The sequence below is a fragment of the Drosophila montana genome, unplaced genomic scaffold, assembly GCF_035044405.1.
Source record: "Drosophila montana isolate Dmon_TW-CO22-7 unplaced genomic scaffold, ASM3504440v1 contig_3123_1, whole genome shotgun sequence".
Taxonomy (NCBI): Eukaryota; Metazoa; Arthropoda; class Insecta; order Diptera; family Drosophilidae; genus Drosophila; species Drosophila montana.
The window spans coordinates 368,706-385,638 of NW_026998002.1; the positions used below are offsets into that span (position 1 = coordinate 368,706).

Sequence of the window (16,933 nt, forward strand, 5' to 3'; positions counted from 1 at the left end):
GCTTAACCCGCTGCTAGGCCTGACGCCGCTGCCGCTGTCGGCGCCGCTGCTGCTGCGATTAGCGCCGGCAGCGACACCGACACAGCACAGTGGTCGTTGCATAGTCAGACAACAACGAATTAATGTGTCGAAATTTACAATACAATTTTTTTTAATTTGCCAAATTTGAATTTTCATAACTATTATGGGCTCTTAGTACCTTAAAACCTTTTAATTAGCCAAAATGTGTACAACAAAAATGCATTAAGTTTCTAAATTAAGTAAAACCTTCATTAATTTTTTTAATTAGCTGTCATTTTTCATATACATTTTCATTATTAAAAAAAAAACAATTAAACTTTCGTTGTTTAAAAAAAAAGACCTACTGATCTTTTTTCCACTAAAGAAGAATTTATATTATATTTAAAAAATAAATTCTTAGGCAACTTTATAAGTTACATACTGAAATTTCTTAAATTTTGCTATTTTTTCATTACCTGCCATTTCTTATATAAACTCCGATTCACCATTTAAAAATAAAAATTGAATAATTTCTTATTTTTCTAATATTAAAAGTAAATTTTTATAATATTTTTAAAAACCATTTCTGTTGCACTTGCAATAAACTTAAAGTTTCAACTTAATATATATCATTTTAAATAATTTCCATTTAGTTAATACTACTTTTGTTCACACTACATAATTTTCACCCAATGCTCATGGCACAGTGTGTCACAGTGCGATGGAAAGTGACAACGTGAGCGCGTTGGGGAGAGCAAACAGCATACTTAGAACATGCTTGTACACAAATCCCAGAGGCTTCTTACAAAATATGTTTTTAAACGTTGTTTTACATTGTTGACCTTATCGATGATATTCGCCGTTTGCGTTCTTATCGCAGGAGTCCGTCCACCGTCGACCGTCGGCTCAAGGCCCGCTTATCAGTTGCTTTTCCTTACAAGTTGTTTACCTAAATTGCAATTAGTTTTATTCTGTGTTGTTGTTGTTTTTTACTTTTTTATTACAATATTTGCTAAGGTGTTCTGCTTTTTTATTGTTTTTGTTGTTGTTCTTGTTGTTGTTGCTGTGATTGTATTCAATATCAATGAACAGCGACAGAACTGGTAACAGCTGGCCCATACCAAAATTCGTAGGGGAAACGTTAGGCATATTAACTATTTGCTTCGAGCTCGTGGGTTCATTTGAAAACAATTTTTATGGCTAAATTATTTGATGTGTTCGTTTTTAATTATGGCGCCTAGTAAATATATATTGTGTTTTGTTTCCACATGTTGTGTAAAATAGTTAAATTGCTATAAAAAGAACACTTAAAATAGAAAAGTTTATAATAATAATAATCTATATTTATTTATTTAATTTTTGTTTGTTTGTTTATCGTTTGAAGTCAAAGGCCTTTTGGAATTTTTTACTATTTCCATTCATTGCTTGTTTATTGATGCATATGTATTATTATTATTTTGTTAGCTACTTTGCATAACTAAGTAGATGGATAATTAAAGCTGCTTCGGGTTTGTTAATGTTTTGTTTTGCTTTGTTTTGAGCGATTTGTTTACAACAATAAATAATATTGTCAAGGTGGACCTTTAATATAATTTAAGGGCAGTATTCCAAGCAGGTTTAATTTAGAAAAGTTTTCCATAACAAGGTTTTAACATTTTTCAAAGTGTAAAATAAGCATAAATTAAACACATTTAATATTTTTTGACAATTTTTGAGTATTTAATATGATATGATATATATTTAAGTTAGACGTTTCTCATTATAAAAGGCTTGTATTTCAGTTGATGATAAGTTGAGTTTTCTATAACGAATTTTGACACACAATTAAAAACAAAATGTATCTGTTCAACGTGTCGCAATTCGAGTAATTTGTGAAATTGAAAAATTTAACTGAATTTTTTTTAAACAAAGTGTGCAAATCGAAGCTAATTAAAATTCGTTCAAAATTATTTAAATATTATTTTCCTATTTTGTCACAAGTTGTTGATAAACAAAAATTGTTATGCTTGTGTGCTTTTTGACGTGGAGATTGTTACTGAGGCTGTTTGGCTGTTTAAGAGGTGTACAAAAAGTTAAAGTGAAAATGTCAACAGGATAAACAATACATTATTTAACAATATTTTGATAATATAACAATATTTGCAACGTTTTTGTGAGGCTCCCAAAAAATTATTATTATTATTTTATTTTATAAATATTATTATTATTGCCATTATTTGTTATTATTGATTTTACTATCAATATTATTATTGCAATTATTATTATTGTTTTTATTCTCATTATTACGATTTTTATTATTATTATTATCTTCTTGAGATTCTGTTTAATATTCATAACATATTTTAATATGTATAAATTGATTAATACTTTGAATCAAATTTTTTTTTAAATTTTCTTTTTCATTTTAATACTTTCTAATAGTTTTGGTATAATCGGCTTCTTAGAGGCTTATTAAAAAATGCATAAGAAATTTAAATATGTAGATAAATTTGAAAGTCTTATCTGATTTTACAGCTCTGCATGGAATGTGGGCTACCTTTTTTAAATAATAACACGCCGAACTGATATCTATGAAACATTTAGCTTATCACTTGGACAGAGGACACACAAAAAACAAGAAAATCTGAAAAACAAATTTTATACACATATATGTATATACTTATATATTGTATATGTATATAATCGAGAACGCATTGTGCTCTGCGGTTTTGAATGTGTTTCTCTTTGTCGCGGGGGCGACACCTTTCCGCCTATGCAAATTATCAGCTACTAACTGAATGGCCCCGACTCGTCTTTATATATATATGCATATATGTTTAGCGATATGTCTGTATGTTTGGTTACACTAATGAGTATTACCGCTACGAATCGGAAAACAGCTGTTTGCCGTGGCTAAATCAAAAGAAAACTGAACACAAATAACGAAACTTGAAGGAAAAACAAATACGTTCGGTGTGTTGTGTTGATTTTATATTGCCTGAGACTAGTACGAGTATATATTTAAATTAAATTTGCAACGAGCTGCCGGTGCTGGATGCGTAATGACGCCAACAGCGACGCCAGCTGCGACGTCGACTGCGACGCCGACTGCAAGGCAGCATTTGACCGGCTTTAACTGGAAAGCGGCAACCGCATCAAGTTTTGCCAACTTACCAAATGGCTTAGCTTATGTCTCGACACAGACTCAAAACTAACTGAGAATTTGGCTAACTGACTGATTGACTAACTGACTGACTGACTGACTGCCAGAAAGTCAGTTTAATTGAATTTTGTTTTTTTTTTAAATATTAATTACGTAGCATCAGATGCGGGGAACTTTGTAACTCTCTTAGCTGGGATTTTCAACAGATATTTTGGATTGTTTGTTTGTTTGCTTTGTTAGGACGCAACGTTGATTTCCGCTGAACGGCAGATTTGTCATTGATCTGGTATATCAGGTCATAAGCAATATATTTTTATTGTTTAATAAATTCAATCTAATTATCGCCAATTAACACCTGACAGCTTTAACATAAAATATTGATAAAACTAATGTTGATTTCGTCATAGTCAACTAGAATTATAAAACGTGCGGCATTTTGCAGCTATAATTTGTACAAATAAATACTTCAAAGATAACTTAGGCCATCTGTAATATTATTGCTAATATTAATAAGCTAAGCCGCATTGACGTCAGACATTTTTCATCTTATCGTTAAGCACTTGAATTATCATTGCGGAGAAATGTGTCATAAACAAGATCATTTCTATTTGACAAAACCGCCCAAGTAGCTATTTTCAGTTCGAAATTTTCTTGTTCTTGACTTATCGACAACCTCTTGAGATCGTGTACTTGGTAACTAAATTGTTTAATAAACGTGACAACCTACTCAGCAGAAATGGGTGCGTCATTGGGCTGGCCACTTGAAGACTCGCTCGATAAGGCTGCAGTCTCTGCCAATTGCAGATAATAATATTCCTTTTATTTCTTCTGACAACTCTTTTATTATATGGCACTGCTTGGTTTTCAAAATCGGTTTATGATTTTTGACGCATTTCATAAATTCGGAAATTATTTTTCAAGAGCTCTAATGAGTTTTTAAACGATAATAATGTAGATATGGTTGGATTATGAACGTACAAATTTTTGGTTTTTGGTATACTTTAGTTTATGGCACTCGTTTTGCAATTTGTTTATACTCAAGTGTCAACAAATGTTGGCACATTTTATGATAGTCAACAATTCTGATAAAAATGTAATTGCTCAATTAATGGCACAATTAGTGAAACGCTCAAATATCAACAAAAATGTGATACGCTGGAAATAAAAGCGAAAGAGCATTCGGATATGAAATGATGACAATATAATAGAGTAAATATAGATAGATAATATTACATTCATTTTGATATTTGTTCAGCGGAAAAGCTTTGATATATATGTCTAGTAAACAGCTGGACTAGTTTGGAAAGAAGAAAATATAGTATAGCGATTACTTTTTATATCAATTCTGACTGACATCTGGAGCTTGGCTCACCTTGACTTTTACCTAACACATCCGAAACACGAAAATATTTACAAACTTTTTAATTAAGCAGCTGTCTTGAATAACAATAACATAGCTGAGATGATTAGCATTACATTCTTAATATATATCACAATATAAATCACATTATCGTTTATTAAATATATGCTATCAACTCTTCCTTTAACCCATATAGAGGTTAACCCCAGACATTGGCTCAACAGCTACAAACTTAATTAAAGTTTTATAGTCAATAACAAGATACACAGAGTTTAAGCTTTTAAGCAATTTATTGACCCAAAGCCCTATTTATGGCTTAGCTGGTTAATTGGGCTAAAACCCGTTGCCAACTATACATACAAAATGTGTTTAAATTACAGCTTGGCTGCAAAAATTTGCAATTAAAATGTTTTTTTTTTTTGTTGAACAAAACCTTTAAGCCCCAGGATTCATAGATAATGAGCTGTTAATCCAATTAACAACTTCTTGAAAAATCTTTCCGATTGAATTACATTTTCTTAAAAGCAAATTTTCATTAGACTTCAAAAGTATATCAAAAAGGAATTTTTAATCAAATTATTAAAAAGGAAATTGAAGAATTACACAAGTATTGAGGATAAATGTAATTGAAGAAACACTTATAAATTATTTTGAAATTCTTAATTTAAGTTCTTAAGTCAGTTTGATTTAAACGCAATTGATATAAAGAGACTATTCCTTGAACTTGAACTTTGCTTGGACAAAAAAGTGCTGCAACTATAATCTAAACCTTAAATTCAAGTCAAAATTCAAAGTTCTTCAACTTAATAGATTTTGAATATGACAATCTTTTCAATATTTTGTAATGGTAAGCGACATCTGATGTCTAAGGTTAAATAATACATTTAACTAATGAATAATTAATGAGTTTAATCAATTGTTCTCTTGAACTGCATTCTAAAACATACCTAAAAATAATTTTTGTGAATTTGTGCAAGACTTAAGTCGTCACAAGATGTTGTCAAGGCCCTCTGACGTTATGAATCGCATACGGCTCAGGGTCGTCAGCTGGCAATTTGGCTTTCTTATTGCTAATGCTACCAGTTAAGTAAATGGGCGACCCCACCCTTGAACGCATTTAAACCAGCATATAATGTCATGCCAAAATGTTGTGTGTATATCCTTTAGTTCGGCTGATGTCATTGTTGGCGTCTGCTGCCAGTTTTATTGTCTTTGTGGGACGCCATTTAACGCGTTGAATTTCAAGCGTCAGCTGCAAGGGCAACCAAAGCCCTGCATATGACAAGGGTTCACCACAAAAAACAAAAACAAAAAAAATACAATTAAACAATAAAAGCACAAAAAGTTATTAGCGCAAACGAAATGTAATGTAATTGGAATAGTTTCATGTCTCATGGTTAAATTTCTGATGATTATCGCAGGCAAACAACAAATTTCGCAGATTAGCTGAGAAAACGATTTGCACCTAATGACTTGTTGGTTCGTTTTTTTTCTCAGTCTATTTGCAATTAACAGAGCGACAATTAAGTTGTGTTTATTGAAAATTGAAATATGTTTACGTTTAATAAATATTTGGCACTTTTGCTGCACTTTTGAGCTTGAGGCAATATGCAGTTCATATCTTACATTGCGGATGTGACATACACAAGCGCTGGGAGGCAGGGGCTTCGCATAGGCGTGGCCCAGCCCAGCTAAATGGGATCAATGTCCCCGCACAGGAGAAAGCGGCAAGCAAAACAGAAATGACAACTGGGGTAGGCAGGTGCCAGGGTAGAGAGAGATACGAGAGAGAGAGAGGGAGAGCGAGGTGAGAGAGCGTAGTTGCAAGAACTGTCTATTTGCTTATCGAATGCTTCCTGCCACGAACTGTGCGCACCTTATGATAAGAACAACAATAGAGTGCGCCCAGGCAGCCAGACAATGGCCCATCTGCACTTGCCATGTTATTGACCCAGTGCAGACGCCAACACACACACACACGCACACACACACACACTTGAGAATCTGTGCAAACAAAACGGAAAGTAAGCTACAATAGTTCGCCAGAAATGCGACAGTTTTTCTATTGTCTGTGCATTTTAACAACATTTTCTCCGGCATTTTTCCGACACAAACACTTGACGTTGTCAAATGCAACTAAAGCCTTTTGATTTTGATATAGTTGCATTTGTTTGCGCTTTCAATTAGACGCTATCGAGTTGAATTTATGGCCTAATCGCATTTTAATGACAACATTTTCGTGCCCGTCCATAAATTGTGGGCTCTATTTAAAGTATACGTACTTATTATAGCGTCCACAATGTTTGCTGGATTTATATAGCTCGGCTCGGCTCGGCTCGGTTTGGTTCTAGTTGAGCTGTGCGTGTCGCGGAAGTTTCCATTGTCACTTAATTGGGGGCACAACTCACATCTACATCTATCTGTAAGTAATGCCCCCACAATTTGCGTATTATGGAAAAGCTATTGTGTTTGCATTTCTTGGATTTGCCCCCAGTGCGTGCCTTTGCTGTTGTTTTTCTTGTTGTTTCTTTTTGTTTTTGTTGTTGAATTTGAATACTACAAAAGTCGCCTTCGTACATATACATATATTGTACGCTAGACTGCGGGGTCGGCCTTTCGGACACACACTTATTGTTAATTATAATTTAGTTAGAAAAAATAAAATACAACTGGAAAAGCTTAAGATAGCAGAACCATTTAACAGTAATATAATACGGTGAATATCCTAAGTACAGCTGGAATTTGATTTTCCTATTGAACATATTATTATATATATTATATATATTGTAAATAATGAATATATTTTTTAATAATTTTTTGTTTTTAATTGGACATTTATACTGAAATTCTGCAAAATTAGCTTGCATTATATCTGTTTAAAATGAAGAAATCCCAAAATATACTTTGTTCTATCTTTCGATCTATCAATTTTGTTGACTCTAGCTCCGACCCGAGTATACATAATAATTTTAAGCTCTGCATCTGTAGATTCGATAAATCGAGCAACTATTTCGAAAACAGCGTGTTTTGCAACACTGGTTCTATTTAAAATGCAGCGCATTCGTCGTTCACTAAGTGCAGCTGTTGCAATACTTAGAACTCACTTAAACGAACGATCTTTTTGTGACCCCAGAAAAGTTGTAGGTCATGAGTGAAACAAAAGGAACGAATTTGCTTATTAATATTTTATCGTTCAACTAATTGAAATTCAGTGTGCAGGGCAGAAGCGGGTTTCTATAAAAGCTCAAACAAACTAAAAAAGCCAAACAAACTGTTTGTTTATATTCACAAAAACGGTTTTAAGTCATGTTTTCTATTGAGTTGTGTATCAGCTATTTGCTAGTTTTGTGGATCTATTTTCTTTGGAAACGCCGCAAATTCTATCAACTAATGCTGAAAGTGCCCGGTCCAATGGGCTATCCCCTAGTTGGCATATTGCACAGATGTGTGGGCCGAAATGGTAAGCTAAACGATGCCTTAAAAGTGTGAACTTGATCTAAAGTATCGATACTAAATTGCAGCTCTCTTGAATGAGTTCGCCGTTGAAATAGAAAAGCGGGGACCTTTGTGGCTGAGCTGGTTTGGTCCAATACCCATGTTCGTTGTCAGTGATCCACAGACAATTCAGGATATATTGACATCGCCGCATGCCATAAATAAGGCGGACATAGCATACAGCGTAATGGAACAGATTGTCGGAAATGGAATAGTTGTTATCAAAGGTAAGAAATTGTACTCGAATATATTATATAATTACAGTAACAATCTGAGCAATTGAAATAGATCCCTTGTGGACCGTGCATCGAAAGAATTTAAATCCGGTCTTTGCACACAATGTTTTGCTCAGTTTTTTGCCCGTCTTCAACGATGAGACGGCCCTTTTACTTCAGGAACTGGATGCGTTGGTAGGCAAGGGAGCACAGGACGTATACGCAATATTGAAGAACTTTACGTTGAGAATTACAACACGTATGTAAGAAGCTTGAACATTCCCAAATCTGAATAATCTGATTGTGTACGCATTATTATCTACAGAAACTACAATGGGCAGCGAGATTAAAGAGGACGAATGTTATTCAAGTAATTCCATAATGACAAGCTATGAGAAGTAGGTTTATTCTCAGCAGACATTTACTTTTTCGTATACACCTCCAACTCCATTTTATTATAGCCTTTTTGAAGCTGGAACTGAATTGACCATATCACCATGGCTTAATAACAGATTAATGAGCTATTTCTATGGCTTTGTGAACATTGTTAAAGAGGAAAATGGTAGAATTCGGCAACGCATTAAAATGGTAATTTAATTAAATAGTTTTGATTATTTTAATAAATATATTTTGGTTTTAGCTGGTTGACCGCAAACTGAATACTGATGGCATATCTGACAACAACAACAATATATTCATTAAGCGGGCCATTGATCTGTTCAAAAAGAAGGTCTTCAGCTATCAGGATGTCGTGGATGAGTGTCACACATTCGTGATAGCCGCATTCGAGACAACTGCCATGACCATTGGCTACACTCTGATGCAGCTGGCCATGTATCCGCAATATCAGGAGAAAGTCTACGAGGAAATCAAGTCGGCATTTCCCGCTAGTGGTAACTTTGAAGTTCTCTATGAAGATCTATTAAAACTGGAGTACCTGGACATGGTGGTACATGAGAGCATGAGGCTGGCGCCTTTAATTCCAATTATTGCACGACAACTGTCCCAAGATTTGAAGCTAACAAATGGAGTCGTGTTACCTAAAGGTCTGCACACCTCGATAAGCATATTCCACACACACCGCGACAAAAATATATGGGGCCCCGAGGCAGAAATATATAATCCCGAAAATTGTAGGGCTCAAAATTTGCAGGAGAAGCATTCATACGCCTATATACCTTTCTCAAAGGGCAAGCGCAACTGCATAGGTATGGAATATAATCGTGCAAATTGAATAATATTGTATTTAAGACTAAAAATCATCTGAGAATAATAATAACTGTTTTCTAACTCTCTATTTTAGGTTGGAAATATGGTTTGATATCCCTGAAAATCACGCTCATCAAACTATTGAGAAATTATAGATTTAGCACCAGTTTTCGTGCCCAGGATTTGATTCTCGAAAATAATATATCACTCAAGTTTCAAAATGCTCCCTTTTTGGAACTAGAGCGAAGGCCTTGAAAAGCTAAGTAAAAATTTCATTCTATATTCGAGTAGGATATTCACTTCCTTTTACGCTCTCTAAAAATCGAATAAATAGTTACTTTAAAATTTGATTTCTTAAATTGATGCAGTTTTTAACGATTAATTGGTAAAAGGCCTTTTAATCGATAAATATTGAATCGAAAGTTAATAATAATAGTATTGTGAATTGATTTAAGTCAAGTTAAGTTAAGTTAAATTCAAGTTGAAATGTAGAAATTCAACTTGTTTTCAGTATGTAACCGTTACTTATGAATATTTCTCGATATTTTTGTAAAATCGATAATAATCGAAATTTCAATCGATCGTCCATAGCTATAAAGATGGCAACGAGCAATACTCTTCCGTTAGAGAGTTCTTAAACTCTTGTTTTCCGCTTATCGCGTTAGTTGTCTAGGTGAACTTAATTGTATGTTATATTGGTTGGTTACCTGCTGCTGTCGGTTGTTATCACTTTTGGCAACCTGCCATTTCCATTGATATGTTTGAGTTGTGCTTTTTGTGTTTGTGCCTGTTGCGGCATGCTGGCATCCACTTTGTCTTTAGTACCACAGCTGACCACAAAATTTTGCAAATTTCTCGATGCCGTTGTTTGTTTTGAAGCCATCGACACAGAGACAAAGAGGCGACGTCGGGTTATTGACTCGCCCGACAGCGACGTCGACTGCGACTGCGACTACGCCGCAGACACAAAGGACACACAGCAGCAACTGGGCGAAAGGAGCTGCCCCGTTTGTCAATGCCTTTTCCACAGAGTTCGCGTGCGAGGCGCAACCGGGCAATGGTCTGCTTTGGTCACAAATCAATCACTTTGGCAGCACTTGCCTTGATAGGCAGTTAATGGTTAATTGTTATTGGCTGGACAGCACTTTGAGCACTTTCCGTTTAACGGTAACTGCACCCGTATCCGCATCGCATTGAGTCGCGCGCCAGACTAATCCGGCCGGGGCCGGGTTAGCCGTAACGAAGTTTTCAACTCGCCGCAGTCGCTGCCAGAGTTTGCCTCGTCGCCGCCGGCTCAGCTGTTTGTAGTCGCTGCATTCTTCTCTCTCTCTCTCTCTCTCTCTCGTTCTCGTTCTCTTTCTGCAACTGTTGCACAGAGCGCGGCTGCATTGCATTGGCTGCACTCTCTTCAGCTCTTTGCCGGCGCTCTTCGGGCTGTTGCATTAACGCGTTTGCTTATCGGCTTCGCACATAATTATGCCGTTATAAGCACATTGCTGTGGGTGGGTGTCTCCGCTAGCGGAAGCCGGCCAGAGGATGCCAATGCGGTTCTGTGGCTGTGTGTGTGTGAGTGCGTGTGTGTGTGCGCGCGCGTGTTAGGGAGGTTTCGTGTTGATTTTGCTGTTATTGCAATGCAATTTAATTAAATTGAACTTGCTCAGCAATTTGCTGACAATTTCTAACGCAAAAAAATTACGTTTACTCAAAGTGCAGCCACTTAATTAATTTAATTTGGTTTTCGTACCAATTTCATGGTTTGTGAAAGCACATTTTCTAATACCTGGTAAAGGGTATTTGTACTTTGTCATAGGAGACATCTTATCATGTAATAACAAATGAAATGACAAGTATATATATTCTAGATCAGCATCAACAGCCGAGTTGATATTGCCATGTCCGTCTGTCCGTCTGTCTGTTTCTATGCAAACTAGTCTCTCAGTTTTAAAGCTATCATCAACTTTCCACAGGTCCGTCTCTTTGTACATATGTCTTGGCCGGCCGGATCAAACCACTATATCATACAGCTGCCATAGGAACAATCGGTCTAAAATTTAGTTGTTTTATGAAAAACTGTTTTGGTTTTCAAGATATCTTGACCAAACTTGGCATTTATAGGTGCCATAATGCACCCATCGAACAACAAAATAAAAAGGACAAGATAGAAAAATCATCGAATTTCTATATCGTGTAGACATAGGAATGAAGGTTCGAAAAGTAGCTTCTTTTATGACAAAATATTCTTTCTTTCAAGATAATTATTATCAAATTCAGCATTCACAAGTTTCCATATTCTCTCATAATTGCAAAAGGCAATTGTACAAGGGTATAAAGTCTTCCGCTTGCCAAAGATGTCCTTACTTTCTCGTTTATTATTTATTTTTTTGTGTAGTACATGAGTGCAGTTACTAGAAGCTGATGAAAGCATTATATTTTATTTATACATAAAAATAATTGTGTATATAAACATCGAGTGATTCTGAAAAGTTAAAATTAATCAACTTTGATGTTTATTAATATTTAATGTTATATTATGGGAACAGAGAAAAAATTGGGAGGTGGAAGTTAAAGCTCGGACTGAAGCTGTTTAAATTTGGAGGAATATTACCACATGTGGATTTATGAGAATGAATTAGGTACTGAGAATTTATGAAATGAGCAGGTAAATAAAAAAAAATTCAGGTAAATCAATACTAAAAGTATAAATTTATAATGTTATGTATAAATTTGCATTCATATTTTTTCATAGCAATTCAGCTTTCTGTTGAAGAGCAATGCACATTTTTCAAATCAAATTCTGGTTAAAGCAATTTCAACTTTTATTCAAAATGAATATGAAATTGAAGTTTGAACTTGTTACAGAGAAATGTGTGCTTAAAATTTAACTCGAAAGTAAATAAAAATAATTTGATATGCCACTGCAAATACAATCATATTATATTATGAATGTATTCACTGATCCATAAGGTCAGCCTTCAGAATTGTTAAATCAAATTTATGAATTTTTAAACTAGTTTATTTGCATTTTATCAGGAGATCAGAAGGAAATGGCATTTGCTCGCCTGTCGCGAGGTCCGTTCATATTTGCTTGTGTATTTATTTTATTTTTCATCAGATATATTCCCATTCAGCGCCATGCATTGCATTCAATTTTGTTATTTAACTTGACGTTTTTCTTTCGATTTTCATTCGATTTTCCTCTGAACAGACACATGGCGGATATGAAAATGGTAGCCAAGCATTTTGTAACGAACCATGTCAGCTGGCTTACGGGGAAAACCGGCCACGTAAAGCGTGCGAATGGCAAAGCGATTGAGCGGAGCGGGAGGTGGGCGGAAGGGTACCATCGGAGGTGGGGGCGGGTGCGGGTAAGAAGTGAATGTAGGCTGATTTGTGCCAGTGTCAAGTGTAAATGAAATTTTCAATTTCGCAGCGTGTGCAAAAATCAGCAAATGAAAGGAAAACGTTTTTGCTATTGATTTTCCCTTAACTATTCCGCGGAATATATTGGCTAAATAGAGCTCGAGGGCATCGGAGGCTAGTTAGTTATTCCCGTAAGGTCGCGTTTGATGTGTTGCGTAACTGTCGAGAGATGACAACAAAAGCTACAGCAACAATTAATGTTACAACCATCTACATAGCTCGAACGACTCTGTGCGAATTTAACCATTTGTCGCACAAACGCATTTTGCAGCAAGCGCTCATGCGGCACGCGCCGTCTCTAAATATAGAAAAGGATTTGTGTCAAAAGGTAAAGGGTTATAAAAATAAAATTAAACTTTTATTAGCCCTTATGTATCTCTTGGGGCAGCTTGAAACAGAGGCGTTTGCTTGAAAAGCATTGAGGCATGTTTCTAATTTTAAATTAAAATTGTGCCTTAAAGTGCTGCCAGAGTGCTGTGCGTGTTTTTCAACACTGTTAAGCAGTGCGTGGGCGCACATAATTGTCAGAATAGCTTTTCAGCCAACATAAATTAACGTTACATATTCATCCTGTCAAAGTTGACAGTCACATTATCATATTTTGAAAGCGCTTCATATAAAATGCAAAGTACATATCTCTGAAAGCGTTGCCAGATAGTTTCGCAGTGCATAAATAAGTAGCCTTGACAGGAGCTGCCATGGCGAATATCTGTATGCGTTGCCGGATAGTTTGACAATGTCTAAAATTAGCAGCCTTGACAGTAGCTGTCATGGCTAACAGAGCTGCTTTGCATATGTTACACTAGATTTTTAAAGTTGTTTTCAGGCTTTACAGTGTTGTTTAAGATCTTGTCAAATGTTAGTCTGAAAGATTGTGCATGCAGAGCCTTGACAGAGTTGCCAAATACAACAGTGCTGCTTAACACGGCACATATTCATATGTAAATTATTTAAACATTTGACTGCCAATATATTAAACCTATTCTCAACTAACATGTACTTTAACAGGCACATGGCAAGGCGAGCCCCTCGGCATATAATAAAGTCGCAAAGTTAATAAGGCAAAGCGTATGCGCAGAGGTGTAATCAGGTTAGCCTAGAATAAGTAGCTGTAGTCATAAATAGTACAAGCTGTCACTTGACATGCCTGGCTAGGAGGGTAATTACATTCACGATTACACACACACACACACACACACACACACACACACACACACAACAAGTAGACCTGGGCATTTGCTAATTATAGAAGGACTTTCTAGCTTGGTGACCTGCATATTTTGCAGATCCGAGTGCCATAGGTAAAGTACCTGTACCTGCTGCCAGGCATTTAAATTCCTTGCATAAGTTACACCAAATACCAATTACGCCAATGAATACGTAATGGGACACAGCAGGAGCCGACATGGGAGCCTAGGCAGCGGGTGCTCAGCTTTCGGGCCGCGTAAAAATAACCATCGATTCGAGTCAACATTTGTCGTATTCCTCTTCCTAATGTCCTTGTCCCCGAGGCCTTGCTGCATGTGCGAGCGCTTTGGGTCGGCTCATGTGGCATGTGTGTCATATAAATTGTGGCACACGCGTGTCCACTTATCCCCAACCAATATATATGCATCGAGAAAAGTTAAGAGCTACTGAACTTTGTCCAGCAAGTTATATTTGCTTCATGGCGCCGATTAAAGCTTAACTTGTTTGACTTGCGTGGGAAGGCGTGGCAAGAGGGGGCGATCCTATTTGTTCACCGTGGTTTCATGTTCAATTTCCAAGCAAAACAATTGCGTATTGTGTTTTCCGATAAGCGGCAGCAAAACTGAGTAAACTTTAATATGTTTTGATATTTATTTCCTTTTTTCTGCATAAATAATTAAAACAGATTGTTTGATATTTACTATTTCTACACATTTGAAATAATGTTAGTTTCTAGGATCGTAACAAAAAGATGAAAAATGCCAAAGTAGCCACAAAAAAATCTCTATATTATTTTGTTCTTGAACAAAGTATATTATAATGTCGTCTGTATCTGTGATCAAACTTTACTTCCTATTTCCGGAATTCATTAACTTATTATTTTTGAAGCTTATTGCTTTTTTTAAATCTAAAAAAATCTAAGAAATATAATAACTTTAAAGGAAATAACTTGGCTTAACGTTGTTCAGGACTTTGGTCTAAGCAAATGCTACATTATTTGATTTGTATTATTATTGAAAATCTTTCAACAACCATTGTCGACTTTTCAAGGGGTAAACGAAATCTACAAAAGCTACTTGCATTGTTTTTGAGCATTTTGTTTTCTTCGCAATAATATATTAAGTGTAAATCGTTAAGCGGCCAGAACAGTTTGAGGACAATTATGCCCCGGGGACATTGCATCTATTATTGTAGCTTGTAGCTACAAATTGTTGAAAAACCCACAAAAAACTTTCGTTTAATTACACATAACCTTTGCAATTTGATATTTAGAAATGCAATTTCAATATTCCATTTCAGCCCAGTTTCTCTAGTACCTGCAAACTTTTCTCAAAGATAATTTATTGATTTCGTTTATAAGTCGATTCGTTTACATACTTTGCCCGAACCCAATCATGGCTGGCAAATTATCAAGCTCGCCTGAGGCTCTCGAAACTTGGCAAGGAAAGCGCTGGCATATCTTAAATTTAGACTTCACAATCTTCAATTGGCAGAGCCGCCGAGAAGTGAAGCGCAATCAAAAACATTTGAGGGTAGAAAAACAAAAGCTGACCCCCTGACCCGCATTAACAGGCGACACGACCCATGCATGAACTACTTAAGATAGGACGAAAGAATAATATACCCTGTGGATAGTCTCTTTATATTAAACTGTTTGTCCCGACTGACTGACTAACCTTAAGAGTTGGGAAACTGAAAGTTTTACTGTAGATAAGATGGAGGTAAAAAATAAGTATTTTGGGCTTAAAAGTTTTTATATTTTTCAACAAAACGATAGCAGGAGAAGTAGATAAATATAATTAAATTGTTTATAATTGCTGTAACATTAAAAAAACGTGTCAAGAAGTTTAGAAATTGATATATCAGCTAGAAATAAGAGACTTTTGGTCTGTAAGACTCCTACTGCTAATATACCCCTCCTGACTGGTACGTATAGGGCATACAAACACGGCTCTAATAGCAAAACTCTGCCAGACATTGTGGCAGCAGCTGCTTCCTCTAAAAGCCACACAGCACAGTATCGGGTGGCTACTGCAGAGCAAGGCAACTTCCACGAATTTTTCTGCGATGTGAAAAGCTCTGTTTACTTCTCTGACCGTTTCACTTTACATAGGTACAAAAGTAGATGCGGTATAAACAACTGGTGTGAATAACTCTTTATTTTTTATTTGTGTTGTTCCTATTTTTTAACAAAACTTGCAAGTTAATCAGAAAGTAAGCTTCTGTGCTTGGCGCCACCAATAACCGAGAGAACGTTAAGAAAAACACATTGAGAAAAAAACCAAATCAGCAACAACATTAAAAGCTTGAAAGCAGTTGGGTTGACTAACAGTTACCCTGTACACATTTATTCCTATGAAATGTATATGAATCGAAAACGTACGTATTTGAAACATTTATATTTTATAATTTGTATATTATTTATAATAATTATTATAAATATTTAGGTTTAATTTTTTAAGGTATTGAAATCTACTATATTGTATTGTATTGTAAATGTTGGTGAAATCTCATCGTGTAATTAATATTGTTATTATATTTTGAGATCTTTTTATTATTTGTATCATTATTATTTTTGTCATAGTAATTATTTTAATATTATTATTATTGCTTTCATAAATAATATGAATAGCCTTTTAATTATTTATTTATTTAAATTTGACCCTGACGTAGGTCTTTTCTAACTATATACTGTGGAACTGTAGGCTTATGAGAAAGTACACCCACTGAACCCATCAATTTGGAATGCCAGATTTTGTATCTTCCATATCTCCAAGAATCAGTTTCTTGTAACTGTAGAGTGCATTCACTCAAGAAATAGGCATAATTATGGACATAGATTGGATGTTAATGCTTATCATAGAGTCTGTCTGTTACGTAAGTGTGCCTAAACTTATCATACCC

General features: G+C 35.4%; 2 protein-coding genes across 18 annotated transcripts in view; one reads left to right on the plus strand and one right to left on the minus strand.

Moving 5' to 3' along the window:
- The window catches only part of Ndae1 (Na[+]-driven anion exchanger 1), a 33,976-nt gene that overhangs the window by 16,257 nt on the left and 786 nt on the right, over positions 1-16,933 (minus strand). For 3 of the 17 annotated variants that reach the window (XM_064685922.1, XM_064685921.1, XM_064685923.1), the window contains exon 1: positions 10,129-10,574. The exons of 2 other annotated variants lie outside the window; for them this stretch is intronic. In XM_064685922.1, the coding sequence (XP_064541992.1) occupies positions 10,129-10,304 (176 nt within the window). In that variant the 5' untranslated portion in view covers positions 10,305-10,574. Of the gene's footprint in view, positions 1-10,128; positions 10,577-16,933 lie in introns of those variants that run through there. 12 more of the 17 variants (XM_064685928.1, XM_064685931.1, XM_064685924.1 and 9 more) reach the window with 11 other exon arrangements.
- On the plus strand, positions 7,764-9,771 carry LOC135431037 (probable cytochrome P450 313a4). The gene is made up of 7 exons (XM_064685943.1): positions 7,764-7,962; positions 8,024-8,224; positions 8,286-8,471; positions 8,538-8,610; positions 8,674-8,800; positions 8,853-9,420; positions 9,516-9,771. The coding sequence occupies exons 1-7, from the start codon at positions 7,809-7,811 to the stop codon at positions 9,674-9,676; spliced, it is 1,470 nt and encodes a 489-aa protein (XP_064542013.1). The 5' UTR covers positions 7,764-7,808; the 3' UTR covers positions 9,677-9,771.